At 46.4% G+C, this 15,611-nt stretch overlaps 2 protein-coding genes across 8 annotated transcripts in view; one reads left to right on the top strand and one right to left on the bottom strand.

Moving 5' to 3' along the window:
- The first annotated feature begins 3,973 nt into the window (after positions 1–3,973).
- Positions 3,974–12,170, top strand: LOC144605320 (bcl-2-like protein 15). Of its 2 annotated transcripts, none has more exons than XM_078420447.1 (4): positions 3,974–4,163; positions 5,971–6,092; positions 8,278–8,502; positions 10,586–12,170. In XM_078420447.1, exons 1-4 carry the CDS (start codon positions 4,058–4,060, stop codon positions 10,598–10,600), a joined length of 468 nt encoding a protein of 155 aa, XP_078276573.1. In that variant the 5' UTR covers positions 3,974–4,057; the 3' UTR covers positions 10,601–12,170. The 2 variants fall into 2 exon arrangements, with proteins under 2 accessions (XP_078276573.1, XP_078276572.1); XM_078420446.1 differs by having other exon boundaries at positions 5,971–6,104.
- A 1,548-nt stretch (positions 12,171–13,718) lies between these two features.
- klhl12 (kelch-like family member 12) overlaps positions 13,719–15,611 on the bottom strand; it is a 35,889-nt gene continuing 33,996 nt past the window's right edge. For all 6 annotated transcript variants that reach the window (XM_078420829.1, XM_078420830.1, XM_078420831.1 and 3 more), the window contains one exon: positions 13,719–15,581. In XM_078420829.1, the coding sequence (XP_078276955.1) occupies positions 15,455–15,581 (127 nt within the window). In that variant the 3' untranslated portion in view covers positions 13,719–15,454. The remainder of the gene's footprint in view (positions 15,582–15,611) is intronic.

Here is a 15,611-nt window from a genome sequence, read left to right as displayed (position 1 = left end):
AGAGAAGGGAGGCCGAATTGACACTTGGAGGGTTGGATAATGAGCCCGTGGTCTTGGAGCCGCTGGAACACAGTCCGCAAGTGGACCTGGTGTTCCTGCACTGAGGGGCTGGCGACCAGGATGTCATCTAAATAAATAAACAAAAAGGGTAAACCCCGGCCCACACGGTCCATCAGTCGTTGGAAAGCCTGTGCCGCGTTCTTTAAACCGAAAGGCATACGCAACCATTCAAACAACCCGAACGGAGTAATCGTTGCAGTTTTCTGTATGTCCTCCGGTCGCACCGGAATCTGGTGGTATCCTCGCACCAAATCGATTTTGGAGAACACCACCGCTCCTTCCAGCCCAGACGAAAAGTCCTGTAGGTGCGGTATGGGGTAGCGATCAGCCGTGGTGACAGCATTGAGACGCCGATAATCGCCACATGGTCTCCACCCCCCAGATGCCTTGGAGACCATATGCAACGGCGAGGCCCACGGGCTGTCGGACTGACGGACAATTCCCATTTCCTCCATCTTCCTAAATTCCGCCCGTGCCACCACCAGTTTGTCTGGCGGTAGTCTCCTGGCCCGAGCGAAAACGGGAGGGCCTTCGGTGCGGATGTGATGGACCACGCCGTGCTTGGCCAAAGGCGTGTCAAAACGTTGGATGAGCAGCTCTGGAAACTCCGCCAGGATCTCAGCATACGAGTCAGGGGCCGCGACGACGGCCTGGACAGTAGGGCTGGGCGGGGAGGCGATGGTCGGAGCGACGGGCTCCTCTCCGGCGGAGGGTCGGAGGTCGTTACCGCGGACATCAGGGACCAGTGAAAAAGCCCAGAGAAAATCTGCGCCCAGGATCGCTTGTCTGACGTCGGCTATGATGAATGGCCATTCGTACGTGCGGAGGCCTAACACAAGGGACATCTTCCGTATACCGAAAGTGCGAATGGGGCTGCCATTAACCGCGATGAGGGTGGGACCTGTCTTACCCGTTCTGGTTTCGAGGTCGGTCGGCGGCACTATACTGACGATGGCTCCTGTGTCCACCAAAAATTCTGTGTCCGTGAATCGATCATGGACGTAGAGGCGTCGGTTCTGGCCAATCGTAACTGCCCCTATGTACGATCGGCCGAGGCATTTCCCGCGAAGGTACAAGGTGAGCGGCAGTTGCGGGATTCGCTACCCCATCGTAGGTGATAATAGCACCAGCCGCGCTTGTACGGATCTTTTTGGCGGGCTTTCGGAGAAATGGCGGGAGACGCGGCGCCATCTTGATGTCGCTGTGGCGTGGTCACTGATGTCGAGACCTTGTTGATCGAACCGCTTGCCTTGTTTTTAGCCGCTATGAGCGCGTCCGCTTTCGCTGCATATGCTTCGGGGTCCTTAAAAGAACAATCCGTGAGCAGCAGTCGGACATCCTCAGGAAGCTTCTCTCGGAATGCCTGTTCGAACATAAGGCAATCCGTATGCTCACCGGCTAGCATCATCATTTCGGACATGAGAACGGAAGGCCGTCGATCTCCGAGATCCGGTAGGTGCAGAAGTCTTGCAGCGCAATCATGCCTATTAAACCCGAAGGTTCGCAGTAACACTTTCTTCATGGCCTCGTACTTGTTTTCCGCAGGCGGATTAACGATGAACCGCATCACGCGTGTGGTCGTCTCCGGTGATAGAGCGCTGACGAGGTAGTAATACATCGTGGAGTCGTCCGATATCTTCTTTATATGAAATTGAGCTTCGGTGTGGACAAACCAAGATTGCGGTGAATGTGTCCAAAACAACGGAAGGTGAACGCTTACCGCGCTTAACTCCGGTGTGCCAGGCGCGGCAATCAACAACGAGGCGTCGTGTCCCTGCATAGTCGGTGATCGTCCAGATCACGTCGGGGTCACCAATATGGCGAGTCCGAAAACTTGTTGGTTGTAGAAGAAGTTTATTGCAGCCGCAATATTCGAATAGAGTTAAACAACAAGGTAAAGGACAACCATCAAAAACTTACTGTCTTCTTCGAAGACTTCGCCGAACTGAACATTTCGGGCGCCAAAAGCGCACATGACCACGCTGGCCAATCAGCGATGTCGCTCCCTTGACCAATCCCCATGGTCGCGTTCACACGTGACCTCGCTGGCCAATCTGAGGGTTCGACGACCTGGACCATTCTCTATGGTCGCTACAGTGTCTCCCTTAGCAATGGAGATGGAGCAAGAAGAAAAACTATGGAGTGAGGTGAAATGGAGGAAGGGGATAGGGATGGAGCCACAGTTGATAGAAGGAGTTGGAATGAAAGGAAGCTGGATGGAATGCAGATGAAGGGGTAGAGACAGGGATTGAGGGTCGAGTGTCATGTAGGACGACAGAGCATGGATGGGAAAGGGGACATTCAGGGGATATGTGGGTATGAGGTGAGAATAGGGATAGGAGAAGTTGGAAGCAGTGAAGGGGGGAGTCGAAATTAGATATGTGGAATGGCCGGTGAGCATGGGATGTGAGGAAGGAAAACGTTGGAGGGTGAGGTTGGATAATGGGTGTTGTAAATGTGAATATGGGACAATGGAGTATGGGTGTCGGAAAAATGAGGGGGCAGCATGAGGAAGAAGAAAACGATGGGAATGGGGCAATGATCAGGAGGGGTACAAGGCACGAATTGGGATGAAGTTGCGAGGGCGACGTGAACGATCGAGATCAGCACGTTTTCGTGCTCGAGCTCAGCCCGGTAGCCGGAGTCGGGCGGGAGAGTGTGTGGAGGGAGGGGCGTGGCCGGGCTGGAGTGTGTGGGGGGGCGGAGGGGGCGTGGCCGGGCTAGAGAGTGTGGGGAAGGGGCCGTGGCTGGGGGGGCCGAGGGGGCGCGGCCGGGCTGGAGTGTGTGGGGAGGGGCCGTGGCCGGGCTGGAGAGTGTGGGGGAGGGGCCGTGGCTGGGGGGGGGGGGGGGGGGGGCGGAGGGGGCGCGGCCGGGCTGGAGTGTGTGGGGGAGGGGCCGTGGCCGGGCTGGAGAGTGTGGGGGAGGGGCCGTGGCTGGGGGGGGGGGGGGCGGAGGGGGCGCGGCCGGGCTGGAGTGTGTGGGGAGGGGCCGTGGCCGGGCTGGAGAGTGTGGGGGAGGGGCCGTGGCTGGGGGGGGCGGAGGGGGCGCGGCCGGGCTGGAGAGTGTGGGGAGGGGCCGTGGCCGGGCTGGAGAGTGTGGGGAGGGGCGGTGGCTGGGGAGTGTGGGGGTTGGAGGGGGCGTGGCCTTGCTGGAGAGTGTCGGGGAGGGGCGTGACCCTGGCGGGTGAGTGTGGGGCGTGGCCGAGTTGGGGATCAGTGTAACAGGAGGGGGCGTGGCCGGGTTGGAGAGTGGGGGGGGATGGGCGTGCCCGTCTGGAGAGTTTGGGGGGCGGGGACGTCGACGGGCTGGAGAGTGTGGGGGAGGAGCCGTGGCTGGATAGTGTGGGGGGGCGGGGCCGAAGCCGGGCTGGAGATTGTGGGGGCGTGGCCGGGTTGGAGCTCAGTGTGAGATGAGGGGCGTGGCCGGATTGGAGAGTATGGGGGAGATGGGCGTGGCCGAACTGGAGCGTGTGGGGCGCGGGGTCGTGGCCGGGCACGAGAGTGTGGGGGAGGGGCCGTGGCTGGGGAGTGTGGGGGGGGCGGAGGGGCGTGGCCGGGCTGGAGAGTGTAGGGGGAGGGGTTGTGGCTGGGGAGTGTGCGGAGGGAAGGGCGTGGCCGGGCTGGAGAGTGTGGGGGAGGGGCCGTAGCTGGGGGTTGTGGGCGGAGGGGGCGTGGCAGCACTGGAGAGTGTGGGGGGAGGGGCGTAACCGGGCGGGAGAGTGTGAGGGGCGTGGCCGGGTTGGAGCTCAGTGTGAGAGGAGGGGGCGTGACCGGGCTGGTGAGTGTGGGGGCGTGGCCGTGGAAAGAGTGTGTGGGGGAGGGGCCGTGACCGGCCTGGAGAGTGTGGGGGAGCGGCCATAGCTGGGAAGTGTGGGGGAGGCGGAGGGGCGTGGCCGAGCTGGAGAGTGTGGGGGAGGGGCCGGGTTTGACCTTAACCCGCGGCGTGGCCGCACTTTCGGTTCATTGCTTGGCGCGGGCCCACTGCAGTACGCCGCATCATGCGCGACCTAAAGGAGCAGACAGCGATCATCATAGAACACCTGCTGGATCAGGATCCATGGGGCTTGCTGGAGACAGACTGCGACTGCGACAGCGACAGCTCAGGTAGGCACGGCCCGCTGCTCGTTGTCGGGACTGGCGGGAAGAGGGTTGATATCCGCGCCCGGTGCCCTGTGAGCGTCCGCCGTCGTTGGTGTGGGAGGGGGAAGGCCCCCTTCATTGGTTCTTTGGATGGGGGAGAGACTGTAATGGGTGGGGAGGTGGCAACGGAGCAAGGAACATGGAGGAAGAGAAGAGGGATTCCAAAAACAAACTTTATCTAGAATTTTAAAAGTTTATACAAAACAAAAACAGTGCAAAAACACTTCCCATGTTCGCAGCGTCAAATCATTCATGAGTGTCATATTGAGTAGGGTCTGTAACTATCCTTAAACCAGACATCCTAATCTGACGAAGGGTCTCTACTATTCCTTTTCTCCAGAACTACTGCATGAGTCACTGAGCTCCTCCAGATTTGTGTGTCTATCTTCGGTTTAAACCAACATCTACAGTTCCTTGATACACTCTTGCCATTGTTGACCTCCACCGGGTGAGATCCGTTCCCTTGTTTGAGCGGTGTCTCCACTGGACTAGATGTCAAACTGCAAAAGAACCCGAGAATGATTCTTCCCCACGGAGCCTTGGCGTTGAGGGAGTCCCAAATTATAGGAATATAATTGGGCCATTCAGCCCATCGAGTCTGCTCTGCCATTCAATCATGACTGATCACTGGCTCCGAATCCCATTCTCCTGCCTTCTTCCCCATAACCCTTGATACCCATTCTAATCAAGAATTTGTCTACCTCTGCCTTAAAAATATCCACTGACTTGGCCTCCACACCGCTTTGGCAATGAGTCCCTCAGATTAACTACCCTCTGACTAAAGAAGTTCCTCCTCGCCTCCTTTTTAAAAGAGTGCCCTTAATTCTGAGCCGATGACCTCTGGTCATAGACTCCCCCAGCAGTGGAAACGTTCTTCCACATCTACTCATCCATCTATGCCTTTTATTATTCTGTAAGTTTCATTGAAGTCACCTCTCAACTGTCTAAATTCCCTCGGCACTCACTTCTACAATCTGGAATGGGCCAGTCAGTAACATTAACTGGTGGACACCTCGCTCTGCTGAGAGGCCAACAAGTTTTGGGCCGACCAAAGAGTGTCTTTCACCAAGTTGATGATATTCTAGCAGCACTTGATGACTCTCTGAATGTGTACCTGGGAATAGCCTGTAAATCATTTATTTAAATAATTTATTTAATCTTTGCTTATATTATCTCATGGTATTGTATAACAGGCCTTTTACCTGCTGCAGGTAAGAATTTCATTGTTCTGTTGATGGTACATATGACAATTAAGCACTCTTGACCTAATTCACCCCATTTTCTAATAACTCATCTACCCACAAGGACATTTACAGTGGTCAGTTTATCTACTAACTTGCACATCTTTGAGATGTAAGAGTAAACTGGTGCGTCCGGGGAATGTAGGTTGGATTTGGGTCCTGGCAAATGGAGAAAGGCTCTTGATGTGTAGTAATATAGATGAATCCAAGCAGGTACATGTTTGTGTGGTACAGCTATCACCAGCAAGACGGGCATTTATGGTAATCCTCCCCCATTGTCATAGCAGTTTGGCTGCAGTCCCATGAGCAATGCGCTGAAGATAAACTTGGCGATGTAGCTAACATGTACCTCTTATTCTTCTAGAGTAATTGTTGTCATGGGTGAAACCCAAGTTAGGTCCTGACTCGGGGCACAACACAAAATACTCTTCACTTATTGGCAGGATTTCCACAAGTTTGAATGCAATCCTATTGAGATATAAATCAGGAGAGGATTTATTTGTTTCCTGGTTCATTTATATTGCATACAGGTCCTATTTCGGAGGATGAGGCAATTCTCAAGGTAGCTCAGTGTCTGCGGAAGCTCGGAGATGAATACAATGACAATCTTCAGCGGGAAATGAAGACATTTCATCCCAGGTTACAAGAGCCGGTAAATTATCAGGTATTTAGAACTTTATCCGAGCTACAGAGAGAACTGGGTCCCTCTCATTCAATAAACCCACTATCCCTGGAACCAGTGTAGTGAATCTACAATATCATTAAATAAATTAATTCCGACTCTCCTGGGCACAGCCGCTTTTAACAGCTTCATCAGATCCATTTCTTCCTTCACAAGGTCAGAAATGAAGATGTTCTTTGTACAATGTAGTCAATTCTCAGCAAATGATCATGCATCCAGCATGGACCAAGATATAGACAACTTTCAGGCATAGGCTGATGAATGGTAAGCAACATTTATGTCACAGCAGGCAATGATAAATCTCTGTCAGGAAATTCTCACCACCTTTATGTTTGAAGGCAGGACCAAAAACTAAATTGGAGTGGCCACAAACTAGAGTGCAGGCTGGATATCTTGTAGCAAATAATTTCTTCTGACACTCCAGGCAGTGTGAAGTAATACTGTCCACTTGCCTAGATGAGTACATCACTTGACCAGTGTTGATATGGTTTCTTTCTGGACTTTATTGCATGCATTTAATGGATTGGCCTGTTGTGGTGATGGAAGAAGAAAGAAAATATGAAAATCCAAAAAACGCAGAAGCTGGAAATCCAAAATAAAAACAAAATTCTGGGGAACTCACCAGTTCAGGCTGCATTTGTAGAAGGAGAAATATTGCAATTTGCTACAATACTGTCCAAAAAAATTAATTTAACTTGACATAAAAACAGGCAATAAAGGAGGACACCAAATGCTGCAGTTCTATAATTTGGGTCCCATTTCCATCACTCTCTTTTGTGTTTTTATCACTTGTTTTTTTTCTCTTCTGTTCTGTACCTTCTCAGTCAGGAGGAACATTATAATACATAACACAGGCCTGTGGTGCATTACATCACAAGATAATACATCACATTAGAATACCAAAACAGGGATGTAATGCTGAGGCTCTAAGGCCCTATATTCCTGGAGGGAATATGCTGGAGTAACTCAGCAGGTCAGGCAGCATCTCGGGAGAGAAGGAATGGGTGACGTTTCGAGTCGAGACCCTCCTTCAGACCTCCACCTCCGAGCCTTTTTCCATGGGAAGGAGTCTTCACCCCCCAGTGATGACCCCTTCTCCCGTCTCCAGCGAACCCCCTCCTCTTGGACCCCCGCCCTGTTGGCCAACTACCCTCACTAGAACTTTATATATCGACGAAACTCTATAAGACTCTGGTCAGGCCACATTTGGAGTATTATGAGCAATTTTGGACACCTTATCTGAGGATGTGCTGGCTCTGGAGAGGGTCCAGAGGAGGTTTACAAGAAATGATCCCAAGAATTAGTGCGTTAATGTATGATGAGCGTTTAACCGCACTGGCCAGTACTCACTGGAGTTTAGAAGAATTGGCGGGGGGGGGGGGGGCTCATTGAAATGTACATATTAGTGAAAGGCTTGGCTTGGATAGAGTGAATGTAGAGAGGATGTTTGCACTAGTGGGAGCTTCTAGGACTAGAGGTCATAGCCTCAGAGTTAAAGGACGTTCCTTTAGGAAGCTAGGGGCTAGTGGAATCAAGGGACACGAGGAGAGGGTAGGTACGGGTTATTGATTGTGGATGATCAGCCACGATCACAATGAATGGCGGTGCTGTCTCGAAGGGCCGAATGGCCACCTCCTGCACCTATTTTCTATGTTTCTTTCTATGAAGGAGATAAGGAGGAATTTCTTTAGTCAGAGGGTGGTGAATCTGGAATTCTTTGCCACAGAAGGCTGTGGAGGCCAAGTCAATGGATATTTTAAAGGCAGAGATGGATAGATTCTTGATTAATACGAGTGTCTGGGGTTATGGGGAGAAGGCAGGAGAATGGGTTTAGGAGGGGGAGATATATCAGCCATGATTGAATGGCGGAGTAAACTTGATAGCCGAATGGTCTAATTCTGCTCCTGTCACTTATGACCTATGAGGCCGTTAATTGCTGCAATTTTACATTACTTATTGGGAAGACATTAAATACAACAGGAAAATAAATAAATATTAAAAGGCATGTCATAGAGCACCAAGTAAAACTAAAGAAATAGAATAGCTGCTGAAAGGCAAAGTTACTTCACACATACCCTCTTAAACAGTGTGATATTAACAGACACGTGATTTTTGTTTGGTAACTCTCTAAAGAAAATGTAATGTACTTTTCAAGACTTCCGAAGTGTTTTCGAAAATGGTGACTGAACTGAGCAACAACCATGTGCTGCTCACAAATGCACAACAGTTGGGTCCAGAAATGAACATGCTGAGAACTACTGTCATTCTGGGAATGTATATTGCTAAGGAACTGCCTGAACTGCTTCCCAGTGTCAAGACTGCAATGGTGAATTATATCAATACGAACCTGCTGACCTGGATTCGACATTCAGGAGGATGGGTAAGCACCATTCCCAACATTGCAGGAATGATTACTAAAGTAATACATTATTTCCTCTTTTATGCTTTACCTTTTATCAGAATACAAGAATGATATCATCTTTTGGTTAACGGTTTAGAATCTATCCCAGAAACGAGCACATAATCTGGGTTGACTCCTTGCTGTTGCTTTTATTTAGGATCATTAAACCCAGACAATTTAGTAGCATTAATGATCCCGGAGGATGATTCAAGTGAAAACAGGAGCATTCTCCTAGTGTTCTGCAGGAGGTTAATTAAAATATTACCTTTTTACATTATCTTTTCAATACCTTGTTTGTAAGATCTTGCTGTGCATAAACATGCTACTGCTTTACAATCCTCTTATTCAGCCTAAACCAAATGGCCACAGTTGCTCAATTGCAAACAAATAATTCTGAAATCACTGCAAGAAAAAGGCGCTTCCCCCACTTCATCAGTCTGCAGAAGAGTCGTGGCCCGGAGGTCATCTGTCCATTTCACTCCACAGATGCTGCCTGGTGTGGAGTTCCTCCAGTACATTGCTGTTTTCTTTTTTTTAAATGGCTGACTTCCTTGTAATTAGGGTCCTATTCTATTCTTAAGATAGACACAAAAGGCTGGAGTAACTCGGGCAGCATCTCTGGAGAGAAGGAATGGTTGACATTTTGGGTTGAGACCCTTCTTCAGACTATCTTTAGTTTAAATCAGCATCTGCAGTTCCTTCTTACACATCCTGTTCTATTCTTCTTTTGATTGGTGTGGCTGGGTGTAACATGATATGATGTGGTCCCTGTTTATGCAACATACATAATCAAAGATGGTTTTAATTGCCTAACAGGGCGAAGAAGAAAACATCACACATGGTGATCATTTCAAATGGCTTTCCAATCAACTACTACGTGTGGGGTCACCAGAATTATGATTCAGTAACAGCAGTACAGGTTATCAATGCCTGTTTAGCCAAAAAAAGAGTGGTGTTTGGATTAGATATCTGGAGGCAATCAGCAACTACAGAGTGGATCAGAGCAAGAGATAGGAATTTAAGGGTTAGCACGAGAGCACAAAGATCAGTTATTCATGACTAGTTGGAAAGAGCAAAGATTAATTTTAGATTTTTGGCAGTTTATGTAGTGATAGTGGAACAGTTAAGATTTTTTCTTTCTGTAGACCTGCATCAACGGGATTAATCTTAGATTCCCATAGTTGAGTGATGTCAGTAATCTGATACAGAGCTGTTGGAACAGCAGGCTATTGGTATTAATGGAATGATGCAGGGCTAAGAGAAGGGTGAGATAGTGTGTTAAATCTGGATTAATAGAGAGCAGAGGGATTAGTTTAATATTGATACAGGCTATGAGAAGAAAGAAAACCAGTGGAATATGGTTTGTATTGGCACAGACAATGAGAAGATAACAGCAAATATAATTTTGTAGATTTATACAAGCATGTTTTAGATTAATATGAGAGCTTGAAGATGAGTCAGATTAGCGTCAGTGAAATGGGACCATGACACATTTATTGCCCAATTAGCAGTTGTGCAAAACATTGGTCAGACTGCATTTAGTGTATTGTGTACAGTTTCTGATCACACTGCAAGAAAGATGCGGTAGTAGCAGAGAAAATACATAAGAGATTTGCCAAGATATTGTTTGGAAAGGAGTGACTGGATAGGCTGGGTTTATTCTCACTGCAGTGTAGGAGACAGATGTTATCGAGGTTTATAGAGTTGAGGGCAAATGGTCAATAATCTTTTTCGCCAAGGCAGAGGAATCTTGAAATAGAGGGCATAAGTTTAAGGTAGGAGGAAAGAAACAAAGGAGATCTGAGGTGGTTGTTTTATACTTTCCCATATTTCCTGAAAGGGGCGCTTTAATTTTTAGACTATATCCCATTAATTCCATTTTGTAAATTCCTTTTGGTATTTTGAGAACATTGACCAAATCTTGCATATATCTGACTGCAGGGAAAACTTCAATTTTAACCATTGGGTGCCCAGAAAAAGACAGGAATGTTCAAATCTAAACTATTTAACTTTGACTCTTGAACGGCCAATGTTGTTAATCTTTTCCTTTATTTCCTTTTAGGAGAACCTCTTATGACTTTTGGCCACACATTCTTTGAAGATGGAGGAAAGCTCAAGATTGGTGAAAACAGTGCATAAAAAAACCCATTCCGAATACATTTTGCAGAGCTGGAGCAGATCCCAAGTTTCCCCGCTTGCAGTATATCAGACTGTTCCTCTAAGTAATTTGGTGATTGCCAGTTATTTATCAATCCTCCTATGATCCTACATACAATGGTAGGTGGTAGGTAGAGAATGAAGATTGAGGAATTTGCCCAATTCAAAAGTCTTTAATCTTAATTTTATGGAGTAATAATTGTATGCTGTCCGCAAGAGGTGGAGTAAAAATCAAAACAGCTGCCAAAATGTAATCACAGGTAGTAGGAAAACAGGTGACGTTTTTAAGTTTCTATTCTGGAGCTATTGAACATTCACTTAGCACGTCCATGTTTGAATCAGTTGTCCAAATCTGGTATTGTCAATGAGCTTTCAATTTGTTTCCAGATTCTTAAATGCAGTTTTAGAATAAAAGCTTTAAGGTATATTCAGAGTTAGTTGATCAAAATAATTAGTTCAAGTTTCCTTTGGACGTCAGATAATAGGAAATTTCCAATAACTCTTTGATTTTGGTTAATCAAAAATCAATATCTAAGTCAAACACTTTTTTGAATATTGCAGTTCTAAGAACCAGTCACCAAGAGTAAAAGCCATGATGGGATTAAATCTCGATTAAATTGCTGTAGGTGCTGGGAATAATCAGTGGGATGGGTGACATTCATTGAAACATTTCAGGTTGAACAGCAGTTTTAATGAAAAATCGTTGACCTGAACTAATTGCTGTTTTGGTCCCCAGAAACACCATCCAAATTGTTGAATGCCAAGACTCTCCAATTATTTTTCTATAGTCTGTGTAAACAAATATTTCACTTTACATCTCATAGTTCTGCACATCCTAATTGACTTTGTCTGTTGAATATAGTTTATCATCTATCAAACTGTCTCTCCTGGTGCTAATTACTTTAAATTGCAGTATGCTCTTGGTATGTTGGCTAAAAACTCCTTTTGATGGGGATTTGAAAGGACAGCATATCAAATGATTTTTTTTACAAAAACTCTGCTTAATTGTATGTTAATGTCACTTGTGGCTGAATCTTGGTATACATTTACTATACCACAAACTCTTCATGTACTGACAAACTCAATACTGAACCGAGATTGGTTTCAGCTTGGCTTCCTATCACACTTTTAGTTTTTACAATGTTCTTGTCACAATTCAGAAGCATTCTTTTTTTTGTAGGATACAAACGGGATAGGGTTTGTTGAAATAGTATTGTTATACAGTGCAGTATTACTAGCCATTTTGCACACATTTCAGCACAATTGTTACCTTGGCATTTTTAACACAATTACAATGAACCTTCAAACCATCTGATTAAGAATGTACTGTGAAATTAAATGTTATATTGTGCATAACCATTGTTAGACTGAAACTGTTAACTAATAAAATGCAGCTAAACATAGCACAAAAAGTAAGGAAATTTGTGTTTGGTAGATTATTTCTTTGTTGTAACAATGCTTCTTGGCAATAAATCTTATACCGTTGGAAAGCCTGTTTATTTCCCTTTTAAATGGTGCCACATTTGTAAGGAACATGCATTTGTGGGATGAGCAGCAGAGCTGAGTATATGGGTTGCGCCCATGAAAAATTTGCCAAATCTTCTCTGCCAATGCCAAACAGCTTATTCTGCTGTTGCTATTGACTCTTGTTTTGAGCTTCTGGTACCCCCAGGTGCTGACAATCAGGTGCCTGATTGGCACCTGATTGGCAGCATCTGTGAGCATGGGCCCTGCTACAGTGGTCAGTAGGTGTCTGCTCCAAGAATCGGCATGTCACGTTTGACTGATCTGGATAGGGCCCGTGCGATAGGGCAACTTCAAGCTGGTGTACCGCAAAACCAAGTTGCGGCATTATTTGGAGTGAGCCCTAGTACCATCTCCAAAGTGAAGGCCAAGTTCCATATAACGGGGGATGTCAGAGACAGGCCGCGAAGTGGGCGTCCCAAGAAGACACCCGAAGAAGACTGTTTCCTCACCCCGTCAGCACTTAGGAACCGTAGGCTGTCTTCTACAGATTTGCAGTCAAGGTTTGCAGGACGATATGGCCAACGACTCTCTGCCCAGACAATTCGGAACAGACTGCACGCAGCCGATCTCCGGTCTCGTAGGGCTGCCAGGAGGCCTGCCATGACTGCCCTTCACCGTCAGGCCTGTTTGCGCTGGTGACGGCAACTGGAACCTGAACATGTGGAGGAATGTTATGTACAGCGATGAGTCCAGATTCTGCCTACGGCAGTTGGATCATAGGGTCAAAGTGTGGAGAAGACGCGGAGAACGCTATGCTGATTGCTGCACCGATAGAGTAACATCTTTTGGTGGAGGCAGTGTGATGGTGTGGGGCGGCATCTCCCTCGCTGGAAAAACGAGGCTTGTCATCATTGGAGGCAATCTCAATGCAGAGAGATATTGAGATGAGATTCTGCAACCAGTGGCAATCCCATATCTCCAGTCTGGGACCGAACTCTATCCTCCAAGATGACAATGCTCGCCCCCACAGAGCAGGGTTTCTCAGAGACTACCTCCAGAATTTGGGAGTGGAGAGGATGGAATGGCCTGCCAGCAGTCCTGACCTCAACCCCATTGAACACTTGTGGGATCAGCTTGGGCGTGCTGTTCGTGCCAGAGTGACCAACACAACCACGTTGGCTGACTTGCGACAAATGCTGGTTGAAGAATGGAATGCCATCCCACAACAATGTGTGACCAGGCTGGTGACCAGCATGAGGAGGAGGTGCCAGGCTGTTGTGGCTGTGTATGGTTCTTCCACACGCTACTGAGGCTCCTGTTTATTAAATGAATAAATTGTTAAATTGCCAATATGTCTTGTTTCTTCAGACTTCAATCATCCAATACACCAAACAACACCGAACAAGAGTCAATGGCAGAATAAGCTGTTTGGCATTGGCAGAGAAGATTTGGCAGATTTTTCATGGGCGCAACCCACATACTCAGCTCTGCTGCTCATCCCACAAATGCATGTTCCTTACAAATGTGGCACCATTTAAAAGGGAAATAAACAGGCTTTCCAACGGTATAAGATTTATTGCCAAGAAGCATTGTTACAACAAAGAAATAATCTACCAAACACAAATTTCCTTACTTTTTGTGCTATGTTTATATTGAGATTATGCTTATATTGTCTAAATTGGAACTCTTGCAAGTGTTTTTCAATCAGTTTACACAATACAAGCATTAAGTCGATAATATTTATTCATTGGTATAATTACCCTTGCAGATACCAGTAAGCAAGTGATCTTAAGCCACTGTTACCCATTGGATTGGGATGCTGGTCAGGTGAAGGAATGATCCATGATTTTGACTCTAACTAAAGGAATGGGAAATTTCTGAACCAAGATGGTCTGGCTTGGAGGGAAATTATAAGTGGTACCATTCTTCTATTGTCCTTTTAGTGAAAATAATTCCTGAGATGCTGTTGAAGTCTTGGGCGAGTTGCTGCAGCAGGTAAATACCACAGATACATTGTTAGTGATGGATAGGGTGAAGAACACTTGTTAGATGCACTCAGGCAAATGGAGCGCATTTCTGTACACATCCAAATTGTCCCATGCATGACACATTTATAATAAGTCACAAAATCACAGAAAACCTATCCTGACCTACCCTCTGAGCTACAGTAGTTATGTCTGAGTCCCAGTGTTGATCGGCCTCCACAATAGATTTTTCAATCTTGTGAACACGTGTAGAATATGCTCCCTTAAGGAATAGTTGGAGAAATAACACAGATGCATTTATGTAAGCTGGATAAACATGAGGTGGGAATGTTAAATGTGTGATAGGTGTAGAAAGATGATAATTAAACCTAGAATATGCCTGTTAGTATTTCCATAGTTTATTTAAAGTTGCTGCACAGTGACTGCTGGGCAGGTATTTTTGCAGTGTACCTTGTAATCTCACTAGCGTCACTATTATAGACAGTTCTTTATGTATTTCACTTTGAGCCTAAGCTATTGGACAAGGGAACAGGCAGCAGAAATGCCCCCACAACATTCTTGGGCACATATACAACTGAGAACAAAATGGCATAATGCAGCAAAGGAGAAAGCTGGAGGGATTCAAAGGTGTTACTCCCTCATTTGATGGGATGATGAGGAAATTGGCTGGTGCACCAGAGAGCTTCACAGTTATTAACTGAAAATCTACATCATGTTCAATGTCTTTACACACACAAAGGTTACACAAATATCTTCAAATCTTTTTTTCCTTCCTTATAAGTACAATTTACCGTTAAAATAATTAAAGGACAGTTACAGGAGAGAGTATATAATTGGTGCATAGGACTGAAAAGACACTTGATATAAATAAAATGCTGTCTTAATAAAACAATGATCTCTCCGTAAGAGTGAGGATTTGAACCCATCTTGTGTTCACTGTCCTGATACCAGTGTGAACAAATTACAATTGAAAAGGTTAATCAGTGACAGGACAACATGTGGACATTAGACCATCACCCTTCATGTTCAGAAGAACGCCGGTCCTTCTTGCCCTCGATACTCTTTACACTCTCTTGGTGGTGATGGATCAGAGATTAAAACAAATTCTCACGTCAATCTACTATCAGTTTTCCAACTCTCATTTAATCTAGATTCTGGGCTGCAGAACTTCTTTTTTGTGCAAACTACTGCTTATTTATGGAAGGATTTACATTTAAGTCCAAATATTGCACTTTAAAACAAACTGCATAACTGAGGGCAAAGATAAATCATTGCCGAGACTCTAGTCTCCTGTGTGAGTGCTCCTCTTGTTCTTGGTTAGTTCATTTCTCCCGCAGCACGCACACACCAGCATCACAGCGTTGAGTTCCCATTGAAGTTACTATATCCCAGCTGTCAATGACAGGGTCATAATACTCGATACTGCTCAGCAAAGAATTGCCGTCATACCTGTAAAAATAAAAAAAGACGATTGACAGA

The sequence above is a fragment of the Rhinoraja longicauda genome, chromosome 24 (genome assembly GCF_053455715.1).
Source record: "Rhinoraja longicauda isolate Sanriku21f chromosome 24, sRhiLon1.1, whole genome shotgun sequence".
In the NCBI taxonomy this organism is placed as follows: Eukaryota; Metazoa; Chordata; class Chondrichthyes; order Rajiformes; family Arhynchobatidae; genus Rhinoraja; species Rhinoraja longicauda.
Note: the sequence above shows the minus strand (reverse complement) of the source record. Positions and strands in the feature narration are given on the sequence as shown.

What these genes read in the sequence shown, in the direction of transcription:
- LOC144605320 (XM_078420446.1), top strand. Translation starts at nt 4,058, where the DNA reads ATGCGCGACCTAAAGGAGCAGACAGCGATCATCATAGAACACCTGCTG. An exon ending in CTGCGACAGCGACAGCTCAG is followed by an intron (nt 4,164 to 5,970) that starts GTAGGCACGGCC and finishes TATTGCATACAG; the next exon opens with GTCCTATTTCGGAGGATGAG. An exon ending in AAGAGCCGGTAAATTATCAG is followed by an intron (nt 6,105 to 8,277) that starts GTATTTAGAACT and finishes GTACTTTTCAAG; the next exon opens with ACTTCCGAAGTGTTTTCGAA.